This window comes from Uranotaenia lowii, chromosome 1 (genome assembly GCF_029784155.1).
Source record: "Uranotaenia lowii strain MFRU-FL chromosome 1, ASM2978415v1, whole genome shotgun sequence".
In the NCBI taxonomy this organism is placed as follows: domain Eukaryota; kingdom Metazoa; phylum Arthropoda; class Insecta; order Diptera; family Culicidae; genus Uranotaenia; species Uranotaenia lowii.
In genome coordinates this window covers 213697256-213722469 of record NC_073691.1, presented here as the reverse complement: position 1 = coordinate 213722469, position 25214 = coordinate 213697256, and the positions used below count along the sequence as shown (strand labels likewise).

General features: G+C 37.9%; 2 protein-coding genes across 2 annotated transcripts; one reads left to right on the top strand and one right to left on the bottom strand.

The window, feature by feature from the left end:
• The first annotated feature begins 566 nt into the window (after positions 1-566).
• Positions 567-15908, top strand: LOC129747240 (aminopeptidase N-like). Its single transcript, XM_055741342.1, has 5 exons — positions 567-1264; positions 1324-1976; positions 14288-14369; positions 14429-15574; positions 15638-15908. Exons 1-5 carry the CDS (start codon positions 663-665, stop codon positions 15852-15854), a joined length of 2700 nt encoding a protein of 899 aa, XP_055597317.1. The 5' UTR covers positions 567-662; the 3' UTR covers positions 15855-15908.
• On the bottom strand, positions 15885-25208 carry LOC129747231 (aminopeptidase N-like). Its single transcript, XM_055741330.1, is given in 6 exon segments — positions 15885-16213; positions 16278-17816; positions 17876-18172; positions 18240-18304; positions 18306-18396; positions 24698-25208. Coding segments are annotated over 6 exon segments (2739 nt in total). The 5' UTR covers positions 25156-25208; the 3' UTR covers positions 15885-15924.
• Positions 25209-25214: the final 6 nt, after the last annotated feature.

Here is a 25214-nt window from a genome sequence, read left to right as displayed (position 1 = left end):
GTGAGAGTGATTTGTTTGCAAATTCGAACAAAAACAGATGATGATTAGGTATCAATCGTTCGGAAGAACTCTCACCTAGACAGGCTGGAATCTTTGACTCAACTGTTCGGTCGACGGAGAGTGAGAGAAATTATAATTTTCCTAATTTGTTCCCATCTTAGAATAGATATTCAATGTGTTTTTCGAAACAAGTCGAAGTGAAAAAAAAAAACCTTATGATTGATTGATCTTCACGATGCTGAATGAAAAATCTACTTCATTAGAATTCAATAGGAAGTAATAAAAATTAATATATAAGCCATTTATGCATTTAGTTCTCTCGTTCGGTATGCTGGTCTTCCCGGGGCTGAAAAGCGTCAGCAATAAATTAAACCGACTGGCGTCCACTCCTGAATGGATTCCAACTTCCAACCCATTATTTTTTCTTTCCCTTCTAAACATCCAACGACTCCGGGCACAGATAAGGTAGGTATTGTATTGATCTCTTCTCTCCAAGTTTTCCTGATAAGCTCCGCGATGCGACTAACTTGAGTCGATCGGTTTTTAAGAGCCTATAAATGGTTGTCCAAGGTAGAGTTGGGATTAGTTGATGCAGCACCATCAGGTGCTTCGCCGGTGCAAAAAAAAAGAAAACGGAAAATCTAGCGAGAAATCATAACGAGATGAGTAGAAAGTTTAGGTTCGGTTTATTTCTGATTCTCTGTATGCCATTGGCTGGTGAATGTTGGGATAGTTTCCGGCTTCCAAACACGACTCGTCCAACCCATTACGATCTGCTCATCGAGACCGGCATTCACGCGGGTGTGCTGGATTACAATGGAACGGTAAAAATTTCCATCAAAATACTTGAAACCACTAACCAGATAGTGCTCCACAGCACTCGAAGCACTTTGATTGATGTTGATTTGAAAAACGATAACGAACTGCCAATACCAATTTGGAAGCACGAGTTTGATAATGAGAAAGATTTTCTCGTAATCACGACAGTCAATGAACTGGACAAAGGAGCTAGCGTCCAGCTGGAAATTTCGTTCACCAATAGTATCGATCGCACGGACCAATCCGGATTTTATCGTACTTCCTATAGCAACGAAGAAGGTGTTGTCAAGAACGCTGGTGTTACCCAATTTCAAGCATGCGAAGCTCGATCCTCATTTCCGTGCTACGACGAACCCGGGATCAAGACCACTTTCGATGTTCGGATAACATGTGGACTGGATTACCATGCGAGATCAAATGCGGACATTTCAGCTGTCACCATTATGTGAGTTGGGGATTTAAATTTTTAAAGATAAAATTGTGTCAATTGAGATCTTGTTTCAGTTCCAAGGAGAAAAAGCTTGTAACCTTCAAACGAACCCCACCGATGCAAACTTACCTACTGGCATTCCTGGTGTCAGATTTTTCCGTTGAGCGAGATTTTGCAAATGCCACCAAGAAAATTACCGTTCAATCAATGGTTCGTGCTAGTCAAACAAGTAAACTATCATACTCGGTAGATGCTTCGATCAAGTTGATTAACGAGCTCCAGTCGTACTTCGATCATCCCTTCGAGATGAACAAAATCGATAGCGTCGGTATACGGGATGCAGATTTTGCCGCTGGGGCCATGGAGAACTGGGGCCTGGTAACATACCGGGAGTCGTTATTTCTCGCCACTGAAAGTTCAAGCAATACGGTCAAACGTGACGTGGCGAGCACTATAGCGCACGAGTTTGCTCACCAATTTTTCGGTAACCTGATGGCCCCCAGCTGGTGGTCCTATCTGTGGCTGAACGAGGGTTTTGCCACCCTGTACGAGTACTATCTGACCGATCGGACCCATCCAGAGCTGCTGACCAAGGACCGGTTTCCAGCGGTGGCCCTGCAGACGGCACTCAACGCGGACGGAAGCGCAACGGTCCGCCCCATGACTCATTACGTCGAAACGGTTCCCGAAATCGATCGGCTGTTCGACCGGATTGCGTATGATAAGTGTGAGTACTAAAACTTACCATTCTTAGTTTAAATTAAGGTTGCCAGATTGCCCGGTTTTATCCGGATATTTTGTACATTATTTGGGAACAGTCCGGCCCGGATTTCATTGAAAAATGCCACGAATTTAGCTCGGATTTATTCACATTATTTGGCAAATTATACAAAAAAAAACAACAAACGCCTCCAAAACGAAATTTTTGAGCAAATTTTTTTTTAATAATCACGATAGGTTTTTGGAAGCCTAGAATGCGATTCGAAAGCTATCGATGAGTTTTAATGAAAAAAAAAAAAAAATTTAATTTTTTTTTCTTTATTTTAGTTGAGTAATTTCAAGGTTTTGAGAAAATTTGCACGGATATTGCCCGGATTTATGGTCGTCACTTTTGAAATCAAATGCCCGAATTTGACAGGTTTTAATAAAAAAAAATTGCCCGGTTTGTCCGGCCCGGATACGTGCTGAAAAAATTCTGGCAACCTTAGTTTAAATCCATGTTACAAAGTTTATCTGATTCAAAATCAATTCAAAATTCAATTCTAAATGTCAAGCAAAGTCTTCAGATATCAGAATCCAGATTTCGTTAATGATCAGTTAATTTCAGGATTCAGGTTCTGGATTCAGATTTAAATTTCATGTTTAGAATTCAAATTCAAAATTTAGATTTTATATTTCAAATTTCAAATTCGTGTTTTAGATACAGATTCAGATTTCTGATTCTTATTCAGATTTCATATTCAGATTCTGATTTCAGATTCAGATTTCTGATTTAAATTTCAAGTTCAAATTCAAATTTTAGAATCAAATTTCCGATTCAGATTCTTATTCATAAAAATTGTTAAATTATTTCAATACGATGTAGCAAGTTTCTACTGAATATTGGGCGAAAAGGTATGACTGAATTAGACATATGACTGAATTAGACAAAAAAAAATGGCTTTTTTGAAAGCTTCTCAAACTTTTCACACATACTCCAAGCATCTTTAGGTTCAAATAACATTCCTCTGTCAGGTTTGATCAGAAATAGTTTTCAACAAATTTCCGTTGAAAGCGAAAAATTAAAAAATGTTGGTAAAAAGCAACGGTACTTTTGTGAAAAAAAAAATATTCTAAGTTTGCACCAAATGCTTTTTCCAAACTAAGTCACAGATGCGTCAGTGTATCGGTCCTAAAATGAATTTAAAACATGTATGTTTTATCAACTAATATTGATATATTTGTTGTTTTCCTGCAATTTTAATTACTTTTTGAGACTTAATAATATGTTGTTTTAGGCAAAGACCTTCATTTACAATGATACCTATGTCAGATACCAGGATACCCCTTCTGACAATTCTAATATTATGCTGAACCAATTTAGAGATGAAATTTTGAAATGGTTGATGTTACATGGCTTTAAGGTGCGTTGGAACTTGCCCTGCAGGGTGGATTGACAAGATCGAGAATATTATTTTCACAACTTTCAGGATATACTGAAAATTTATCATAAATTTTCTGCCTCCACTTAAATAACAGTCCCAAACTCCCACCTTTCATCGATAAAGCGGATTTCAATGCCATTTTTTAAGCCAAAATATGCAAAACAAAAACACACTTTTCATGTCTATGAAAACTTGAATTCTTATGCAATCAAACAATGCAGGTTTTTAGTGAATAATTTGAATAAAGTATAGTTTATCTATGCTAGATTTTTCGTTTCGATCCAAACAACAATTTGAAAGAAGACAAAAATGAAAAAAGGACAAAATGCAAAAAATTGTTTAAAATGACTCAATTGAAAAATTTAAAAAAAAAATACAAAAGTGACAAAACTGACAAAATTGATAAAATCTACTAATTGAACAAAACCAACAAAATTAACAAAATTGACAAAATTTCATTTTTTTAAACTAACAAAATAATTATAATTGACATAAATGACAATAGTGAATTTGGTCGTTATTGTAGTTTTTGCCAATTTTGTAATTATTGTAATATTTGAGTTTTTTTTTAATTTTGTCATTTTTGCAACTTTCTTAATTTGTTCCATTTTTGTCGTTTTTGTCATTTTGCCGTTTCAATCATTTTTGTCATTTTTATCATTTTTGTGATTTTTTTAAGTTTTTGTTTTTTTTGTCGATTTTGTTATATTTGATATTTTGTCAATTTTTGTAATTTGTGTCATTTTTTGTCGTTTTTGTCGGTTTTGTCCTTTATATCATTTTTGACATTTTGTCATTTTTGTCTTTTTGTCATTTTTGTGATTGTTGTGATCATCTTCAAAATTATTGTTAAGGTGCCATTTAGCACAGAAGGCATAAACATTAATAAAATTAATTTTTGTTAGGACTAAACTGATTTTTTCAACGTTTTTTTTTGCAAAAACATTTATAATCGGAAGATGAACTAAGTTGCTGCATACATAAGCTTGCCAGATTGCCCGGTTTTATCCGGGTTTGCCCGGATATTTGATGCAAAATTTCAAGAAAGTCCGGTCCGGCCCGGTTGCCCGGATAACGTGAAAAAAATCCGGATATTGCCCGGATTTTTTTCACAATTTTCACAAAGATACCAGAAAAAATCAAAGTTTTTGAGTAAGTTTCAGCAAAATCGATTAACTTTTTTTTTTTTAAGGTTTTATTAATGACACTTTACCATCTTTGTGGCATTCGTGTCTTGTTGAAGATTTACAGTAATTTATAAATTTTACATTTTTTTAAAAATTCGATAAGCGGTTTTTCGTGTGATTCTTCGTTTTTCAGAATTTGGAAAACAGATCCGTTAATGTTGAATTCTTCGCGAGCTTCTTTGTATCCTTGACAGTCAATCAGAATGTGCTGAACAGTAGTTTGAACGCCGCAAAACTGGCATATCGGTGGAGAAGTTTTTTCAAACAGATGAGCATGTGTCAGTCTTGTGTGTCCAATACGCAATCTTGTCAGAGCACGTTGATCAGAGGGACATTTCCGGTCTTTGTATTTTGAAGGTGTGTATTTATGTTGCCTAAGAAATGATTGATTCAGGCGCCATCTACATTCCCATGTCCACCACATGCTGGTTTTAATGTTGCGTATAGCGTCTTGACTTGGAATTCTAGGACTTGCTGGTGGTGTACTGATGCGAGCGGAATTCGCACATTTATCTGCCTCCTCGTTACCGGGTATTCCGGCATGCCCTGGTATCCAAGCAAGTGTGATGTTGCGTTCGCGTATATGGTTCTCTAAGGACTGAATCCATGGATGCCGCGAATTGCCTTTGGAGAGCGCATCTAAACAGCTAGCCGAATCTGTTAAAATCAGTGTTGGTTCGTCTCTGTCAATTTCTTGAGCAGCAATATTTAGCGCGAATGCTTCTGCGGAAAAAATGCTGCATTCAGGAGGTAAGTTTTGGCTGATTTTTCTAGGTGGAATATAGACTCCAGCTCCAGTTTGGTCGTTTTTCTTAGAACCGTCGGTATAAACTTGTTTATAAGAGGGGTATTTACTGGCGATAAATTCGTGAAACTTCGGAAGTACGACTCGCTGGTTACTGCCTGCTTTAATGTTCTTTTTAAGTGTGTTATCAATTTTAGGTGGACGGTTATTCCATGGACGGTCTGTCAATCTTGAGAGTGGGCAAACGTTAGGAATGGCAGTGTTGGTAGTTGATTCGAATAGATTACTGGATCGTTCAATTAGTGTCTGACATCGTTCCATGTTTTTCTCCGCGATTCGAGCTCCTAGTTGAGCTAGTCTTTGGATGAGTAAGAGCCGAAATGGTAGGCATCCGGATTCCGCTAGAAGAGATTCCACGGGACTTGTACGGAAGGCTCCAGAGGACAATCTTACAACTTCGTTGTATGTCGGTGCAAGAATCTCGTCCATTGTATCGATATTGCAGCTAGTTAGACCTACTCCGTACAGTAGTTTTGAAACGATAAGGGAGTTCCCAACCTGTAAGAGGGTTTTGCGGTGGCTTCTTTTAAGTTGATAACCTAGCATCTTCAAGATTCTAATGCGACTAGAACAGTTTTGTTTGAGACATACATAGTGCTGGCGAAAGTTCCTTTTAGAGTCAAACAATACACCTAATATTCTCATGTTTCTAACTTGAGGTAGGGGTTCTCCATTTAGCTTGATTGGTCTGCCACGTTTTCTGTGCTTTAGCCCGCATACATGCATGAGTTCGGATTTAGGAGCTGAAATCTGGAAACCAACCTTTTTCGTCCATTTGATAACAGCATTAACAGCTGCTCTTAGCTGTTGGCGTATTTTGACCTTGTCTGTCCCTTTGGCTATCAATAACACGTCGTCTGCATAGAGAAGGGGTTCTACATTCTCTGGTATTACGCCAAACAGTGGTTGCATAGCCACTAAAAACAATGTGACGGACAGTGTGGAGCCTTGGGGCACTCCATTTTCTGCGTGTCGCAGACTAGATAACGACCCGTTTGCGGATACCTTAAAGGTTCTATTTTCAAGGTAGCTACATAAAACGTTGAGCATACGGCCTCTTATTCTCCAATTTTTCAGCGTATTCAAAATGTGTATCCTATTCGTAGTGTCGAATGCCTTCGAAATATCGAGAGACACTAGCTCCATATGTTCTAATTCGTCAATATGAGTGAGTGTTTCAAGTTGTGCGAAATGCGTGTCGATTCCTTGGCCAGCACGAAAAGCGTGTTGACGACGATCCAACCTGCGGGTGGTTTCTAGTTCGAAAATAAGACGTCGGTTTATCATTCGCTCGAATATTTTTCCCATACAGCTGAGAAGCGTTATTGGCCTATATCCATCTGGCTGACTGCGATTTCCGCCAGGTTTGGGGATTGGGATCACGATGCCGTGGCGCCAGGATGACGGAAACTGACCCGCTTTCCATACTTGATTGAATAGGTCCAGAAGTGCTCTTTTAGAAGTTTCCGGAAGTTTTTGAAGAATAGGATACCCAATGTTATCGTGTCCAGTAGAATTACCTCCGCGTCGTTCTAGTGCCCATTTTAATTCTGAAATTGAGAATTCAGCGTTGTATTCTTCCTCAAGATATGGTCGATTGATTGTCTTGAACGAAGCGATGCTCAGCTTGTGGGGTCGAGTAAGGTGATTGGAGTTCGAAGAACGTTTTTCGTATTCATCAGCCAGTGCGTTGCAGATTGTGGAACCGTCGCTGGTGGCTCCAGATGTTAAACGAAGGGTTATTTTATTAGTGTGTCGTTTGCCTTGAAGACGATTTATACGATTCCATACCACTGCAGATGAACTATCAGGACAAATGCTTTCGACCAGTTCCTCCCATGATTTTTGCTTGGCTGTATGTATCAGTTTTCGACAAGAAGATCTTGAGTCATGGAACAGCGCCAATGCTTCGGGTTTCCTCGGGTCATTTTCGTCGAGTCTTCTTAGCGAACGAAGTGCTTTACGCCGTGTTTTTACTGCTGCTGCGATCTCAGGGTTCCACCATACTACTGCCTTTTTTCCAGACTTGCCACTGGTTCTCGGGATTGCTGTTTCAGCCGCCGCGATAAGCCGTTCGGTGAATTCATCAACTGTTATCGATTCTCCTGGGATGAGTTTGTCTTGCGTTATTTCCTGGAAGGCCTGCCAGTTGGCTAGACTGTATTGCCATTTCCGGTGCCTTGTTGGCTCTTCGTTGCTGCTATGGTGTCGTATCAGAATGGGAAAGTGGTCACTGTCAGAAGTGTCTCCTAAGATGCTCCAAGTGAATTTGCGCAAAAGAGGTGGTGAACAGATGGAGAGGTCCATTGCTTGCGTTTTTCCTGTGGCAGGATCTATTCGTGTATGCGACCCGTCGTTCATAATTACCAGTCCGTTGTCTGTCACTATTTCTAGCAACTGGTTCCCTCTATTTGCTGCAGTAGTAGACCTGCTTGTTATACAACTGCCCCATGCAACGTGATGGGCATTAACATCACCGAGAACCATAATAGGTTTTGGTAGAGAGGCGATAAAAATCTCTACATCGTCTATGACGACATTCTCACTAGGCGGAAGGTAGAGGGAAACGAGCGTCATCTCTACAGGGGAATAGATGCGGATGGCCACTGCCTGAATGTTTGAATTGACCGATAATCGTCGAAAGGGTGTTCCAGTTTTGACTGCAAGAGCCACACCTTGTCTGCTATGCGGGGAGCAGGTTCCCAGCAAGAGTTGGTAGCTGTGCCCGATGAAATTGGCATTCATGTTGTGTGTTCCAGCGTTAGTTTCTTGAAGACATATTGCTACGGGTTGAAATTTAGAAATCAGGAGTTGAAGCTCGCTGCGATGCGTTCTTAAGCCCCTAATGTTCCACTGCAGAGCGAAGGTTGCGGTTTCAGCTTTTTCTGGTTCTGATGGACCTGTTGGAAGACACTCGCCTGAATTTGACGTATTTGTTGGGGACGTTGATATACTTGCCGGGGGAGGCAGCTCCCCCGTGTCAGCTGTCACCGGATGATGTTCGGGCGATGTAAGTGATGTATTTGCGGTTAAGGCTGACACGGGGAGGTGCTTGTTTGCTGGATTCCTGCTTGAAGACAGCCACACGCGATGATTTGAAGATGTTCTACTTGTAGTGTTGATTCCAAGGAGATTTTGATTGGGGTTACTCGTTGAATCACGAGTGATTTGGTAGTTGAATTTCTGTAGACCGGAGTAGTGTCATCTGTGAAATAAGGTACGGCTGGGTCTGTTGCTAGGAGATTTATATTAGAAGGGATACTTGCCAGAGAAGGCATGTTCCCCGTGTCAGCTGCTGCAGTTTGAGACTCGTTGGATGTCGTTGGTGCGTTATCTGCCAGAGCTGACACGGGGGAGTGCCTGTTAACTGGATTCCTGCTTGGTGTTGGGTGGTTTCGGCTAGACGTTTGTTCGCTTGTGTTTCGTATTCGGGTACCGGGTGCATTGCTGTGGTCATTGTACGTTATGGTGGATGTTGCATTGAGAGTAACGAGATCCGGAGTTGAACGAGTTTGATCAGTCATCAAAGTCATCGTCATCCGAAGGCTGTCCGTCAGAGCTCAACATACAAGTGTCTTCGATCGGATTTTCTTGGTAGTTTTTCTTGGAGGCTTTGTCGTATTTTTTTGGAGGTGATGTTTGCATGATCCGTTTTCTGCTCATGCTGCGACTTGGATATCTACAAGAGTTTGCAGTATTTTGATTTTCTTGTTGTTTCGTAGGTTGTGTATCATTTAGATTGTTTATAGAGCTTTTTTTTGCTGAATCCTTCCTAGATAATCGAATCTTAGGGGTGCTTCCGGCCTAACATTGATTGGCCTTGAAGTTGCTTGAGTACTTTCCAGTTCTTGATTCGTTTTGAGTGCTGCTTGATGCAATGTCTGCAGGGCTTCTAGCTGAGATTTTAACTGGGAAAAGTCTTTTAACTGACTTCGGAGCTTGTCAAGTTCTTGGCGAAGCAACAGAATTTCTCGGTCTTTGTCAGAGTGTTGATTTAGGCGGGTTTGGACTTGGCTGGAGTACGAGTTTTGGGTATTAGTTTTTTCGACCTCTTCGCGGGCTTCGCGGTATGTCACACCTCTGTCGATCTTGATTCGAACCACTTGCTTCCTCCTTCCGGAAGACCGGACAGCTCTTGCTGATCGGCGAGTGGGCTCCTTTGCAATGGTAGCAGTGAGCTGGGTTCGGACAGTCCTGGTCATCGTCGATTGTGTGATTTTGTGAACACTGTAAACACACCGCTTCGCTCGAACAATGCTTACGTGTGTGACCGTAGGCAGCACAGCCGCGGCACTGTAGCACAGACGGGTAATAAGCGCGAACATTGATTCGTAGCATTCCAAATAATATGTGCGTTGGTCTTTTTGTTCCCTTGAACGTCAAAATGAGGAGAGGGGTGTTTTTTGTAGCACCAGCTAGCTTGTCCTTTGTAGTAATCCTTTTAACAGCTGCAACGCCGTCTCGACTCAACTCTTCCAAAAGGTCTTCTTCATTCATATTTTTTGTGTCAGGTTCATACACAACCCCTTTTGTGAAACTGAGAGTTGGGTGGTCCATTACTTCAACGTGAGTTTTTTCAGCATCTAATAAGTGAGTCATTTTGCGTAACTTGGAGTAGACTTCAGGTGACTTCGTTCGCAAGACATACCGGCTACCATTGGCTTCTCTAGCAGCAGAAACTAAATGCCGGTTCGCGTATCCGACAATTGTTTCAACAGATCGTGAAATAATAAATGGATTATGTGGGAGAGCTGGTCGTTTGTCCTCGTCTTCAGATACAACTCGCAGAAGTAGTATGCGTAGGATCCCGTCATTCTCGCTGTTGGCCATCCATGCTGGAAGTGATCCTCTATCATCAGGTGGGTCAGGCTCCTTGCCTACCATGGCTATAACGTGTGAGAGTTACACTCTCAGTCGAAGAACAGTATGTTTATGGTTCGGTGAAAATTATTCACACTGTCTTTCTACTCGGGCTACCACAGAATGTCAACAAACCAAGATCGTGAATATATTTTGGAGAAATTTACTAGTTTTATGGAAAGAATTGTTCTTATTCCATGTGTAACCAGTCCAGGTGATATTTACTACAGAACTTTGTGTAGAAAATAATATTTTCGAACGAAAACTTCCACAAAAAAAAAAAAAAGGAAAAAAGTTATCCGCTATATCAAGCACGTGAATACACGAGTGGATACCCGACTAGAAAAAAAAAATCGATTAACGATATGGAAATTTTCAACGGTTGTTTCAAATAATTTCGCTGATTTGCTTTTATAAACCTTTAAATATCTAAGTGTTCAAAAAAGTTTTTGGAAGTCTGCAATTATATTAGTAAAATATTAATTTCATTTTTTTTTGCATTTTTTCTTTGCTTTTACATATAATAACACCTAAATTTTGCCCGGTTTTTGCCCGGTTTTTGGATTTGAAAAAGTGAAATCCATGCCCGGATTTTGCCAGGTTTTGTTGAAAAAATGCCCGGAATTGCTAGGCCCGGATGGGAGTGGAAAAAATTCTGGCAACCTTATGCATACATCTAGGGACAAAAATTATAAACATTTCCCATTTTTTTTAATCTCAAAAACAAATGAAATTTTGCCTTCATGCAATTCCCTAGGTCCTCGCAGTGTTTTCTGTTTTTCTTCAAATTGAACCATTTGATAAGGTTTTAGCCATTTTTACTATACGGGCTTTCTCATGGAAAATCACCGTTTTTTCCAATTTCCAAAGATTTTTACCAACACTTCATAACACATTATCTAAACCTAAATAAAGAAAAAAGTTGAACTTTCACATAAAACAATTAATTTGCTCCTAAATGCTTTAAATTGATCAGGAGAGATGTTTGTTTGTGAGCCTTCGAGAAACCAGATATTTTAAGATTTTAAAATTACATTTTACAAATATCCAAAATCTTCATATTAAAACCAAATTTAGTTTATTTGTAACTTAGTTTATAGGCTTTCAAACGTAGTAAACAGTTTTCAGATATTTTAACTTTTTACTCAGTTAATAATGATTATCTGCAAAAATTTTCTGTTGATCAAAGTTATCCCGGTGATCATAGTTCCCCCAGTTTACGGTACATGATTTTAGAAATTCTTTCTAAATTTGGTAGTTTTTGTCATTTCGGTCATTTTTATCGATTTAGTAATTTTTGTGATTTTTGTCGTTTTTGTGATTTTTGTCGATTTCGTAATTTGTATCATTCAGTCGTTTTTGTCATTTTTATGATTTTTGCAGTTTTGGTGATTTTTATCAATTTGGTCATTTTTGTCAAATGTGTAAATTTTACCAGTTTTTCTAATTTTTTCTTTCAGTTTTGTAATGTTCATCAAATCAACCCATTCAGTCATTTTTTTTTTGTATAATTTGTTTAAACAATTTTGTTAATGTTGTCAATTTTGTTAATTTTATCATTTTTGGCATTTTTGTCATTTTTGCCGTTTTTGTCATTTTTGTTTTTTTTTAAATTTTTGTCCATTTTTGTCGTTTTTGTCATATTTCCCATTTTTTTCAATTTTGGGTCATTTGTGTCATTTTTGTAATTTTTTAGATTGATGTCGTTTTTTTCATTTCTGTCTTTTTCGTCATTTTTGTCATTTTGAAATTTTTTGTCACTTTTAATTTTTTTCATTTAGGTCGTTTTTGTCATTTTTATGATTGTTGTGATTTTTTCTTATGTTTTTGTGATTATTTTTTTTTTCATTTTAAGCAAATACATGATTTTTGTAATTCTTTCTAAATTTTATTGTTCTTGTCATTTTCGACATTTTTATATTCTTTTTTGTCATTTTCGTTATTTTTGTCGTTGTTGTCATTTTTGTCTTTTTTTTTTTAAATTCTGTCATTTTTGTGATTTTTATCAGTTTTGTTCTTTCCGTCATTTTTATGATTTTTCGTTTTTGGTGAAATCTTTAATTTTTATAAATTTTGTGATTTTTGTCATTTTTGCCTTTTTATCAATTGTGTAAGTTTTATCAATTTTTTTATTTTTTGACATTTTTTTCTGTCAGTTTTATAATTTTCATCTAAATTGGTCAATTAATTTAGACAATTTTTTTTTTTGTTAAACTTGACAATTTCGTTTATGTTGCCAATTTTGTCAAATTTGTTAATTATATCATTTTTGGCATTTGTTTAATTGTGTCATTATGTCATTTTTGACGGTTTTGTCATTTTTTTTCTATTGTCAATTGAGCCATTTTCGTCCAATTTGTCATTTTCGTCTATTTTATCATTTTTAAGATTTTTTAAAAGTTTAGACGATTTTGTCAATTTTCACTATTTTGTAAATTTAGTATTTGTCAATTGTTTCATTTTGGAAAATTTTGTGAAATCTGTCTATTTTTACAGAAATATGCTTGAATTTTAAAGACTTAAAATTAGTTGAACATTTTGAAGTTGGATGAATTATGCTTAGATCCAAACATGATCAAACAATGCTCGATTTGAGATGCCGGAAGATCCATGGACGTGTTGTGATTGAGAAAAAAGGTGAAAGTTTTCGAGGAATTTAAATGTTGTTCTACTATGGCTTTTTCTTTAGAGATCTCTAAAAAAGTAAGTAAAATCAACTTTTAGGTCTTTTTCTAGAATTTCAATTTTTTTTTTAAATAAATATTGATAACTGCGGGCGGTATATTGAATTTCAAAAATTGGTGTTTTTCTTGCCATTGAAATTACGCCTGTTTTCTGTTAACCAAAGCAACAAATTTGAAGCTTTTGTTTGGAATCAACGGAGTGTTTGAGCTGTTAATTGTACTGGAAAAAGATTTGAATTTTTCTCGATTTTTATCTATTTATTCAATTGTCTTATTTCATCTATGAAAATGCACTTCTGAAATGTTTGCTCTTATTTGAGAACTGTTCAATGTTTTTCCGTCGGTGTGTCTTGCATGCACCTTCTTATAACAAAATTTGGCCCAATAATTATCAACAATTGTCATTATCCTCTCGTAGTTTAATCTTTTACATGGCAACAAGGTATGGAATGTTTGAAGATATGAAAAAAGTTGTAAAACATTGTTCTACTCATTTCTATACATGAAAGTCGATGATAATTGATAATCTTTTAGTGTTGCGGTTATGAATTTATCAGAATATAAAAAAACAGACAACAACGCTTCACATCCTTTCAAGAACACAAACCAAAATAAAATAGAAACTGAGACAATTATACATTCATATATGTAAGTGAATTAAAGGAATGAATAAATGAATAAAAAAACCAACCATTTTATTTTGTCAATAACTCAACTAGCGTGTGTAGCCTGGAAGAATCGATGGGAAATAGTAGGAAGATGATATTCCTTCTAGAATTATTATTATTTCGATTACCCTGGTTTTCACCAAGAAAATTTTATCATAGCGGGGGAATCGAAATAAAAACGGTTTTGAGAAGTTTTTAAACAACGAGCCCTTTCAACCATTCCCCATCGATTCCACTATGCTGCAAAACCTAGTTTTGAATCATTGTTGAGTTATTGGCGATATAAGATTTTTCACGTTGTAGGCACGCTTCATAAACAAATCATGATTTAAAGATTCAAGGAGTTTTACCCCATCAGCTACTACGGAGCATCACAAGCTATGAGCATTTGCTACCTTTAGCTGGATGACTTTCTAATATTTGACCAATCTACAATATATGGAAAGTCACCACTAAAAATTACATATTGTCGAGAAAAAAGGAATTTTTGAATGAGTTGAAAAAAGTATAGCATAACTTTTTAAATGGTTTGCGACATCTGAAATGGTCATATTGTTGTCTGATTTTTCCTGTAATGTTAATTTTTTCGCTATGAGTTTTCAATTTTTACTAAATTTCACCTTAATGTCATTATAAATCTGTCCATTACGCAATCGTCTAAAAACTCAAATATTTTCTATACCGTTTCAGCCGGAAGTGTTCTGAGAATGTTGCAGTATGCATTGGGAGAATCCACTTTCGTAAAAGGCCTCCAGTATTATATCAAAGAAAAGTAAGTGTGTGTTTGATTAACTAAATTACTTAAACTTGACACAAATTTCAAAATTTTAGCCAAAATTCGGTCGTTGAGCCGCGAAACCTGTATAAGAGTCTACAAAAAGCAGTAGATGAGGATAACGTACTTCCTGAATCAGCCAGCATTTCGGATATCCTGGATTCGTGGTCCAGACAACCGGGAGCTCCAGTTGTTACTGTTGTTCGATCAGATGACAACAATTACGTCCTGTTCAAGCAAGCTCGTTATTTTTCTGTAGCTCAGCCAACCGAAAACGAGCAAACCTGGTGGATACCAATCTTCAGTTCTTCTGGCGAGGACGAAAAAACGCCTGCCTTTTGGATTCCACAGTCTCAGCGAGAGATGAATGTTTCTCTACAGCTTCAATCGGATGATCCTTTGGTCATAAATCCGACCCGAACAGGTTACTATAGAGTCAACTATGATCAACAGAATTGGGACCTCATAGTTGAAACGATTGATTCAAACGCCAGTTATTTTAGCCCAACGACGGTCGCCATGTTGATCGATGATTCCATGAACTTGGCTCACGCAGGCTATCTCGAGCATAATACAAGCTTCCTGATCATGGACCAGCTGAGGAAAAATTCTGATTACCTACCGTGGAAAGCAGCTCATCAGAATATTTTGCTACTCGAAAAAATGCTCGCCACTGAGCTGAATGCCAAGGATTTACTGCGTCGATACGTTCTTCAGTTGACGGAGAACCTCCTAGAAATCTACGGCCTGGAAGAGCGTAAGGGAGAAAATGTGAACGATCACGACATTCGCCTGATTGCCATCGATCTAACATGCCGAATGGGCCAAACGACATGTACGGAACATGCCGAGGACAAGTTGCGAATTCTTCAACCACGAGCGGGACTTTTCAGCATTCGTTCCGATACCCAGCAGCGATGGTACTGCAACGGACTGAGAGCGGCTCGCCAGGTACAATGGGACATATTCAAGCAATCCCTGCAATCGGAGCAGGACTCAGTCGGTCGCCAATACCTGCTGGATTCACTGGCTTGTGTAAGAGATCGCGCTGTGTTGGGGCACGTTTTGGATTACCTCACCGGAAGTAGTTCAAGCAACCAGGAAATTCTTCGCTTCCTCGGAACTGCGGCCGAGCAAGGCGCGATCGGACTGGATCTTGCACTGGACTATTTAAGCAGTCAACATGATGAGTTTGACAATCAGTGAGTATCTAAACGAATATCATTCTGGATTCTAAGAGTTGCATCAGTCGATTTTTTTCGCAGACTTGATACGCGTCGTGGCGTCGAGAAGTTGCTGGTGAAATTGGCAGATTCCATCGTTGATCGCACTAGGGCAAAGCACTTCCTACAGCTGGTACGGCTGTATTTGGGAGCTACCGAGTTTGAGAAAATTCTGGCAACGAAACTGGACGAACAGATTCAGTGGAAGGAGACGAACGCTGAGCTCGTGAGAGACACCCTTGAGCGGTTTATTCTTTGAACGTAAAACGCCATACGCAATAGAAGCTATTATTTATTGATCACTCAACTTTTATTGAGTTTTTTATTGACTACTGATACGAATTAACAAACATAGTGATGACACCTAAAACTAACACAAAACGAGAAAGCCCCATAGCAGCTGCTAAATTTTCACTGTCCGCGATCCATTTGGCTATCGATGGTAAGTTTTGATCGGTCCACTGAACATTTTGACGTGCCTCCTCGTAAACTTCATGAAGAGTAGGTTTCAGATCCAAGTCCGTATTTGTAGAAATAATTTGGTTCAGTTGTCGTAGCTGTTCTTGGGTGCTGATAGAGTTTCTTAGATTGTCTACTATCTCCGTAACCGAACCGTAGCTTAAAGAAAAAAAAAGCATCATCAGATAGTCATTTAAATTTGGCATTTAAAAATAGTCCTTACTTCCTCTTCAGGGTGTCATATTCCTCGTTAAGTGCTTGCAATGCCTCATTGGTTCCGTTGACTCCACTGTTGGCCATGAGATTGAACATCTTAATCCGATCAGCCGGTTCGAGAGTGTCCGTTCGAGATAACGACAAAAGCAACAGACTAGTAGCTTGATCCTCGCGAATCGCACAACCCAAACCGTACAGAATATCTTCAAACTCTTCCAAATGGATTCGTTTTTGCTCGAAGTTACGCACAATATAGGTTAGTCGCTTGAGAGTCATCGTCCAGACTGTGGAGCTCGAGCTAGACTTAATGGCACCACAAAGCACAGTGGAACGATAATCGGCATCGATGGTTTCGAATACTTCGAAGTGGTTGATCGCGAATTCGAGACATTGCGGCACAGCCATCTCGCAGGCAATTCTTCGAACCTCGTAGCGGTAAAGTTTCGATACGTGATCTGTTTCTGTGTTGTTTAGCATGGATCGATACAGTTGCTCCAATATTTTGGTTTGCATTCCAATATAGCTTTGCTCAAGGTCATTACCACGGATCAGTCGACTGAGAGTTCGGAAGCCCTTGAAGCCAGCTTTCAGTGGGACTAGTCCCTTTTCATGTGGTAAATAGCTGAGAATGTCCAGAAGGATTTCTACCGGGAGCTGCTTGTGCAGAACAAAATACAAACAATCATTGATCAGCTGAGCGCGGCTGAGTTTGGGTATTTGGTTATGATCTTGCTGCAAGGCTTGTGATAGTAAATTCCAGCTCTGGGTATCGTAGTTGACGCGATAGTACCCATTTTGATTTGGATTGAGCAAAATCCAATCACTTGAGGGTATATTTTCGAGAGACAAGATTTTGCTGTCTTCTGTTGAAGACAACCAACTCAGGTTCGATGCGTATGCTTTAGAAATAAAGCTCAGAGGTATTTCAAAAGTTTTAGCTGGAATAGCACTGAGCTGTAAAACATTTTCTGAATAGTCGCGCTTCACCGAAACTAATGGGAAGGATGGGTTAGAAGTCCAACTTTTAATTATTAAACTTAAAGTGGGTATTTGAAGCCCATGCTTTTGGATAACCATTTGGAGTACTCTGATCAAATCATCTTCCGTTGAAGAGTTGTAACTGCGATCACTCAAGTATTGGATGATGAAATCGTTGAAAATTTCTGATCCAACAATCGAAGCTATCATCCGGATAACTGAAGCCGCCTTTGGATATACAACGAAATCGTAGATTTTTTCAATTTCTTGAGGGCTGTTGATCGGTATAGTCATTGGACGCGTTTTCGGAATGACATCTCGTTCCATCACCGGGTGCATCTCGTTGACGAGAAACTGATCCATAATTTGCCAATCAGGGCGCATCTGATCCAAGACGTAGCTCTCCAAGAACACGGCAAATCCTTCATTCAACCAAACGTAGGACCACCAAGCACACGTTACTTCGTTTCCAAACCACTGGTGTATGAGTTCATGGAAAACGATCTTGGTCACTGCCTGGAGCTTCTCAGTTTTATCCAACCCTTCGCGGTAAGCTATCCGGGAAGTTCTGTAAGAATTCATCATTTTAACAAATTAAGCTCATATTGATCCTAACAAATTATTTACTTGTAGGTGATCAAACCCCAATTTTCCATGGCTCCCATCAGGAAATCATCGACTGCCACTATATCAAGTTTGGGCAGCTGATACGGGCGGTTGAAGAACAGGTTCATATGGCCGATCGCTTGCCGAGTGAAGTTCAATGCGTACACGGTGGAGTTGATAACGCTCTGCTGCGCGTAAGCGCCAAACATGTTGTCCAGCTGGCGCACCTGAAAGTCCGAAACGACAAACGCCAACAGGTAGGTCGACATCTCGGGAGACTCCTCGAAAACCGTTAAACTAAAACCATTGGGATTGGCCCTAAAATTTCAAACGGATAACTTCACTTCATGGTTTTGATTATTTGAACCAAAAAGGCAGCACTTACTCATCAGTCCGCCTCTCCACGGGCATGTTGGACAGGGCATGCAGCTGACGATCGTGGTAGATTCGGGAGGCGGAATTTTGCCTTCAGCTGGGGTTCATCATAGCAGGGGAAAATTTTGCGGGCAAAAGCTGCTGCGTTGAATGTAGTCGCAATGAATCTGAAAGTTGAGTCACATAATGAGCACCATGAGTTGCTTGTAACTTGTAACCAATATTTATCAGCGGCTTCTAGTGTAACGACTCTCAAAATATTAGGTACACCTTTAAATGTGTAGAGGACCGTGAGCCCAGTGTCAACCTTTGGATAAGAAAGCCCTTAGAAACATGCAAAGTCAGCAAACATGATCCTGAAATCTCCCGTTTAAATTCTCGGTACACGGTGAAGATCGGTACACGGTTTTATAACGTTTACCATTTCCGATGACATCGGAATACGTTTAGTGTAAAAATACGTGCATGAAATGAAGCGACGCTACGCGCCTCCATCAATTCCCACATTAGATGTACTAACGGCTCATCTGATGACAGCTTGACAACGAGCAATTCTGAACGGATCTTAAATGACAACTTCGTTGTAACAACTTAAGGTTGATGAAACCGGCACGAACTGTTTGATTTCGTTATAGCCGAGCTCTCACTTCAACACTGTTGATCGATGAGTTTTAAGATGAACACTAGGTTTTTGTAGGAGATTGCAATTCAATCGGAAATATCCGTTCGTCGCTCCGAAAAAAAGGATTTTATATACTTGACACTGGATTGAAGCCTGTAAATTATTCTTGGATACAGATGACATAATTTTGAGATGTAAAAATTTTTGATTTTTTTTAATTTTGATAATTTTATCAATTTTTTTTTTTAATGAAAATTTTGACAAAATAGGCAAAATGAACACAAATAACACTATTTGCAAAAATGACAAGTTTGATAAAAAAATCATTTTTGCAATTTTGTCATTTCTATCAATTTTGTCTTATTTGTTATTTTAAGCGATTGTCATTTTTGCAGTTTTGTCATTTTCGCCATTTTTTGACATTTCTGTCATTTTTGACACTTATCTCATTTTTTTTCATTGTTGTTATTTCTTTCATTTTAATCATATTTGTCATTTTTGTGATTTTTGTCATTTTTGACACTTTTGTCATTTTTGTCAATTTGGTTCATTTTTGTTATTTATAACATGTTTGTTATTTTTGTCATTTTTGTCATTTCTGTCATATTTGTCATTTGTGTTTCTTTTGTAAATTTTGTCATTTTTTCCCTTTTTGTCCTTTCTTTCATTTGTGTTATTTATATCATTTTTGTTATTTTTGTCATTGTTGTCATTTTGTCATGTAGTCATTTCGTCATTTTCTGTAAGTTTTTGACATTTTAAGTCTATTTTTGACATTTCTTTTATGTTTGTCATAAATATCGTTTTGTCATTTTTGATATTTTTGTCACTTTTGTCAATTTCGTCTTTTTCTCATTTTTGTCATCGTTGTCATTTTAGTCGTTTTTGTCATTTTCGTTATTTTTGCCATTCGTGTAATTTTTGTCATTTATGTCATATCTGTCTTTTCAATCATTCTTGTTGTTTTAGTATTTTTGGTCATTTTTTGTCATTTTTGTCACTTCTGTCATAATTGCCATTTTTGTCATATTGTCAATTTTGTCATTTTTGTCATTTCTGTCATTTCTGTCTCTTTTGTCATTTTGGAACTTTTGCCATTTTGACATTTTTTTCATTTTTGCAGTTTTGTCATTTTTGTCATTTCTGTCTTTTTTGTCATTTTTGTAATTTTTGTGTTTTTTTTTTTTTGTAATTTTTGTCATTTCTGTGTTTTTGTAATTTTTGTCATGATTGTCATTTTTGTAATTTTAATCAGTTTTGCCATTTTTTCATTTTTAGAGTTTTGTCATTTGTGTCACTTTTGTCAATTGTTGTCAGTTTTTGTCATTTTTGTCATTTTTGTCATTTTTATCATTTTTGTCAGTTTTTGGCATTTCTGTCAAATTTGTCATATTTCTCGCTTTGTCATTTTTGTCATTTTCGTTAATATCGTCATTTGTATTTTTTGCCTTTTTTGTCATTTTTGTCAATAACGTCATATTTGTCAAAACGCCTTTTTTGTCATTTTTCGGCATTTTTGTCATGTTGTGTCATTGTTATGATTTTTGTCAATTTAGTCGATTTAGTTATTTTTATCATTTTAGTTATTTTTGTCATTTTTGTCATTTATGTTCTTTCTGTCATTTTTGCCATTTCTGTCATTTTGTCATATTTGTCATTTTCGTTATATTTGTTTTTTTGTGTAATTTTTGTCATTTTGGTCATTTATATCTTTGTTGTCATTTTTGTCACTTCTGTGTTTTTTTGTCATTTTTGTCTTTTATATCATTTTTGTCAGTTTTGTCTCTGTAGTCATTTTTGTTAATTTCATCTCTTTTGTCATTTTTGTCACTTTTATCATTTTTGTCATTTTTTTTTTTGGAATTTCTTGTCATTTTTGTAAATATTGTCATTTTTGTAATTTTTTTATTTTCATTTTTGTCGTTTTTTTATTTTTGTCATTTTTGTCATTTTCGTCATTTTTGACATATTTGTCATGTTTGTTATTCTTGTCATTTTTGTTTTTTTTTTGTTATTTTTCTTGTTTTCTGTCACTTTTTTCATGATAAACATGAAAAACTTGCAGAAATGACAAAACTGCAAAAATTCCAAAAATGATTAAAATGACAAAACTGCAAAAATCACAATTATAACAATAATGACAGAAATGACAACAATGACAAAAATAACAGAATGACAAAAATAACAGAATGACAAAAATAACAGAATGACAAAAATAACAATATTGACGAAAATGGCATTTTCGACATTTTTAACGTTTTTGACATTTAAGTCGTATCGTATTCATAACTTTTGTTCTTCAAAATTATCGACGTTACCAAAAAACTACTCACCGAAAAACGTCGATAATTTCGAAGAACAAACAATCGCGGTGATGAATTCAAAACCTTTTATAACTTTTGTAATTTTTACAGTTTTGTAATTTTTGTCATTGTTGTAATTTTCGCTGTTTTGTCATTTTTGCAGTTTTGTCATTTCAATATTTTTTGTCATTTTTGCAGTTTTCTCATGTATGTGATTTTTGGCAATGTTGTCGTAGTTGTCATTTTCGGCATTTGAATCAATCATTTCTTAGGCAACATAAATACACACCTTCAAAATACAAAGACCGGAAATGTCCCTCTGATCAACGTGCTCTGACAAGATTGCGTATTGGACACACAAGACTGACACATGCTCATCTGTTTGAAAAAACTTCTCCACCGATATGCCAGTTTTGCGGCGTTCAAACTACTGTTCAGCACATTCTGATTGACTGTCAAGGATACAAAGAAGCTCGCGAAGAATTCAACATTAACGGATCTGTTTTCCAAATTCTGAAAAACGAAGAATCACACGAAAAACCGCTTATCGAATTTTTAAAAAAATGTAAAATTTATAAATTACTGTAAATCTTCAACAAGACACGAATGCCACAAAGATGGTAAAGTGTCATTAATAAAACCTTAAAAAAAAAAAAAAAATTTTCGGCATTATTGTTATTTTTTCCATTCTTGTCATTTTAGCAGTTTTGTCATTTCTATCATTTTTGTTATTTTGGCAGTTTAGTCCCTTATGCAATTTTGTTATTTTTTTCATTTTTTGTAGTTTTTGCAGATTTTGAATCTGGATCGGTTATAAGCTGAACCGGTACATTTATTTTATTTACATAGTATTCCGTCTCACGACATAACTTGACGAACATAATTCCTAAAATTCACTCGGTTCATAGCAACCGTTCTCCAATTTCTCGGGCACCCCACGTTCGCCAGATCACGCTCCACTTGGTCTAACCACCTCGCTCGTTGCGCCCCCGCTCGTCTTGTTCCTACCGGATTCGTAGCGAACACCTGTTTTGCAGGACAGTCGTCCGGCATTCTCGCAACATGTCCCGCCCAGCGTATCCGGCCAGCCTTCACCACCTTCTGGATACTGGGTTCGCCGTAGAGGCGCGCGAGCTCGTGGTTCATCCTTCGCCTCCACACTCCGTTCTCCTGTACGCCGCCAAAGATGGTTCTTAACACTCGTCGCTCGAATACTCCGAGTGTACGCAGGTCCTCCTCGAGCAATATCCATGTCTCGTGCCCGTAGAGAACAACCGGTCTAATGAGCGTCATATACAGGTTACACTTCGTGCGAGGGCTAAGTCTTCTCGACCGCAGTTGCTTGTGGAGTCCATAGTAGGCACGACTTCCGCTGATAATTCGCCTCCGGATCTCACGGCTGGTGTCATTGTCTGCGGTCACCAGTGAGCCGAGATAGACTAAGTCTTCGACTATCTCCAGCTCGTCGCCGTCGATCGTGACCTTGTTATTACTGGACAAGCGGGTTCGGTCGGTCTCGGATCCGCAGGCCAGCATGTACTTCGTCTTGGACGTATTAATCATCAACCCAATCCTTCCTGCTTCGCGTTTCAGTTTGCGGTAGATCTCCTCCACCGCCGCAGATGATCTGCCGACTATATCAATGTCATCGGCAAAGCAGATAAGTTGACTGGATCTGTTGAAAATCGTGCCCCGCATTTCGGCCACCGCTCGTCGAATAACACCTTCTAGCGCCACGTTGAACATCATGCAGGATAGACCATCACCTTGTCGAAGCCCCCTGCGCGATTCGAATGAACTCGACAATTCACCCGAAATCCGCACACAGCACTGCGCTCCATCCATCGTCGCCTTGATCAGTCCGATAAACCGGTACAATAATTAATATTTAAAAAATGAGTTATGGAATTTGGACTTGCTCTGAGAAAAAGCTCATTTCTGTCATATCTGTCTCTTTTGACATTTTTGGAACTTTTGCCATTATGCAATTTTTTCATTTTTGCAGTTTTGTCATTTCTGTCTTTTTTGTCATTTTTGTGTTTTTTTTGTAATTTTTGTCATATCTGGTCTTTGTAATTTTTGTTAAGATGGTCATTTTTGTAGTTTTTACCAGTTTTGCAATTTTTTTTATTTTTAGAATTTTGTCATTTCTGTCACTTTTGTCATTGTTGTCATTTTTGTTCATTTTTGTTATTTTTGTATTTTTTATAATTTTTGTCATTTTTGCCATGTATCACATGTATGTGATTTTTGGCAATGTTGTCATAGTTGTCATTTTCGGCATTATTGTGATTTCTGCCATTCTTGTCATTTTTGTCAATGTTGTGAAATCTGTCATTTTTGTTTTTGTTGTCATTTTTTTCATTTTAGCAGTTTTGTCATTTTTGTTCCTTTTGCAATTTTTGTGATTTTTTGTAAGTTTTGCCATTTTTTAATCTGGATCGGTTATAAGCTGAACCGGTACAATAATTAATATTTAAAAAAAAGTGAGTTATGGAATTTGGACTTGCTCTGAGAAAAAGCTTGCTCATTCCTCCTACACAGTTTTCCGTAACGATGACAGCATAGCAGAGTGGGAGTAAAGGCTGTTAGTCTCTCGCTTTTACAAATGGTAAATTTAATACCATGATAGCGACCCCGTCAACCTCCTATCGTGTCTATGACGTCATGTAGAATTTGATGTCATATTTTTGATCATCTTGATTAGTGATTGCTGGATATTGCTTGCTAGCCAAATGAGTGAGTTTTGGAGTAATCATTTTATGATATATACTATGTTTTTTTTTAACTATTCTGTGTGTTTTATATTCTTTTATAGATTGAAAAGAAAAAAAAAATCGATTTTTTAAGATAAAAATCATTTTCATTGAGCAGCCCGGTTTCGAAAAAAAACGTCGAGTACAAAGGGTACACAAATTCACACTAATACACATAAATACACAGGCATCGTCAGTACTCGTAGAGCTGATTCGATAGGCATCGCACCTCTTAAGGTATTCTAAGACACATAATTAATGATCTCCCAAATCGACCAATAACTATACCTTTCTGTAAGAAAGGCTAAAACATTTCCTGTAGAATCCCAGATTACTCGAGGCTCACGAAGAAACGGTTCTCACTAGCCGTACGAATCATGATTGAAAATGGTCGGTGTTAATGGTTGATAGAAAATTATGATAATTCCAGAACAAAACGAGTTTTGTTCGGCCAGTTATGGCACATCTTCTTGCTATTCCTTTTCCATTCCATCAAGTCTTACAGTTGCGTCTTTCATCACAAATGTCGGCATTAGAACCTAGTAATGAGCCTTACTTGTGGCGCCTTTATCGTTGCGTTAGAAAGGCATGGATTGAAATATTGCAGAACACGCCTTCCCTCTGTCCGAAATCTTACAGCCATTGTCCAAAATTTTGCAATATTATCTGCCTCTCGAAAGCTTTTGTCATGTCGGGTTATTTTATCTAACTCTTTCTCTGATTAGGAATTATGATTCAAAAAATAACAAGACTAACAAAGACCCAACACTTGAAGACATGTATGTACCTTTCTTCAGCGTCACGATAGTACGAACTCTTGTACAATCCTTTCAGGTCGTTTTTGATTGCGCCAGTAAAGTCGATGTCCAGCTGATAGGCCCTGTTGGCGTTGAGCTGGCCATCTATTCTAAACGACACCATCTCCGAATCGTTCTGCATCACATAGCCCATGATTCGGAGTTCCGCTCCAGTCCCATCGACTGCGGTCAATTTCGTAGCCAGGATGTTCAAATCTCGCACGTTCAGCGTCACATTGTCGGTATTTCGAGTTGCATTCAGCGCGATTCGCACCGTACCGGAAAAGCTCGACTTTGCCAAATCCACGGACAGCGTCACGTCGTACTTCAACGGGAAAGTATTGTCCGGCAGTCTGTAGTGGGCGGCCTCGATCTGACCACACACAAATTTTCCACTAAGAATCGTTAGAACCGAACACACGGTCAACAGGTAAGCAGTTCGCTTCATTGCGCAACCCGGTTTTATCGACACCGTCCAATTAGCTCGACTGACAAAACACTTCTAAT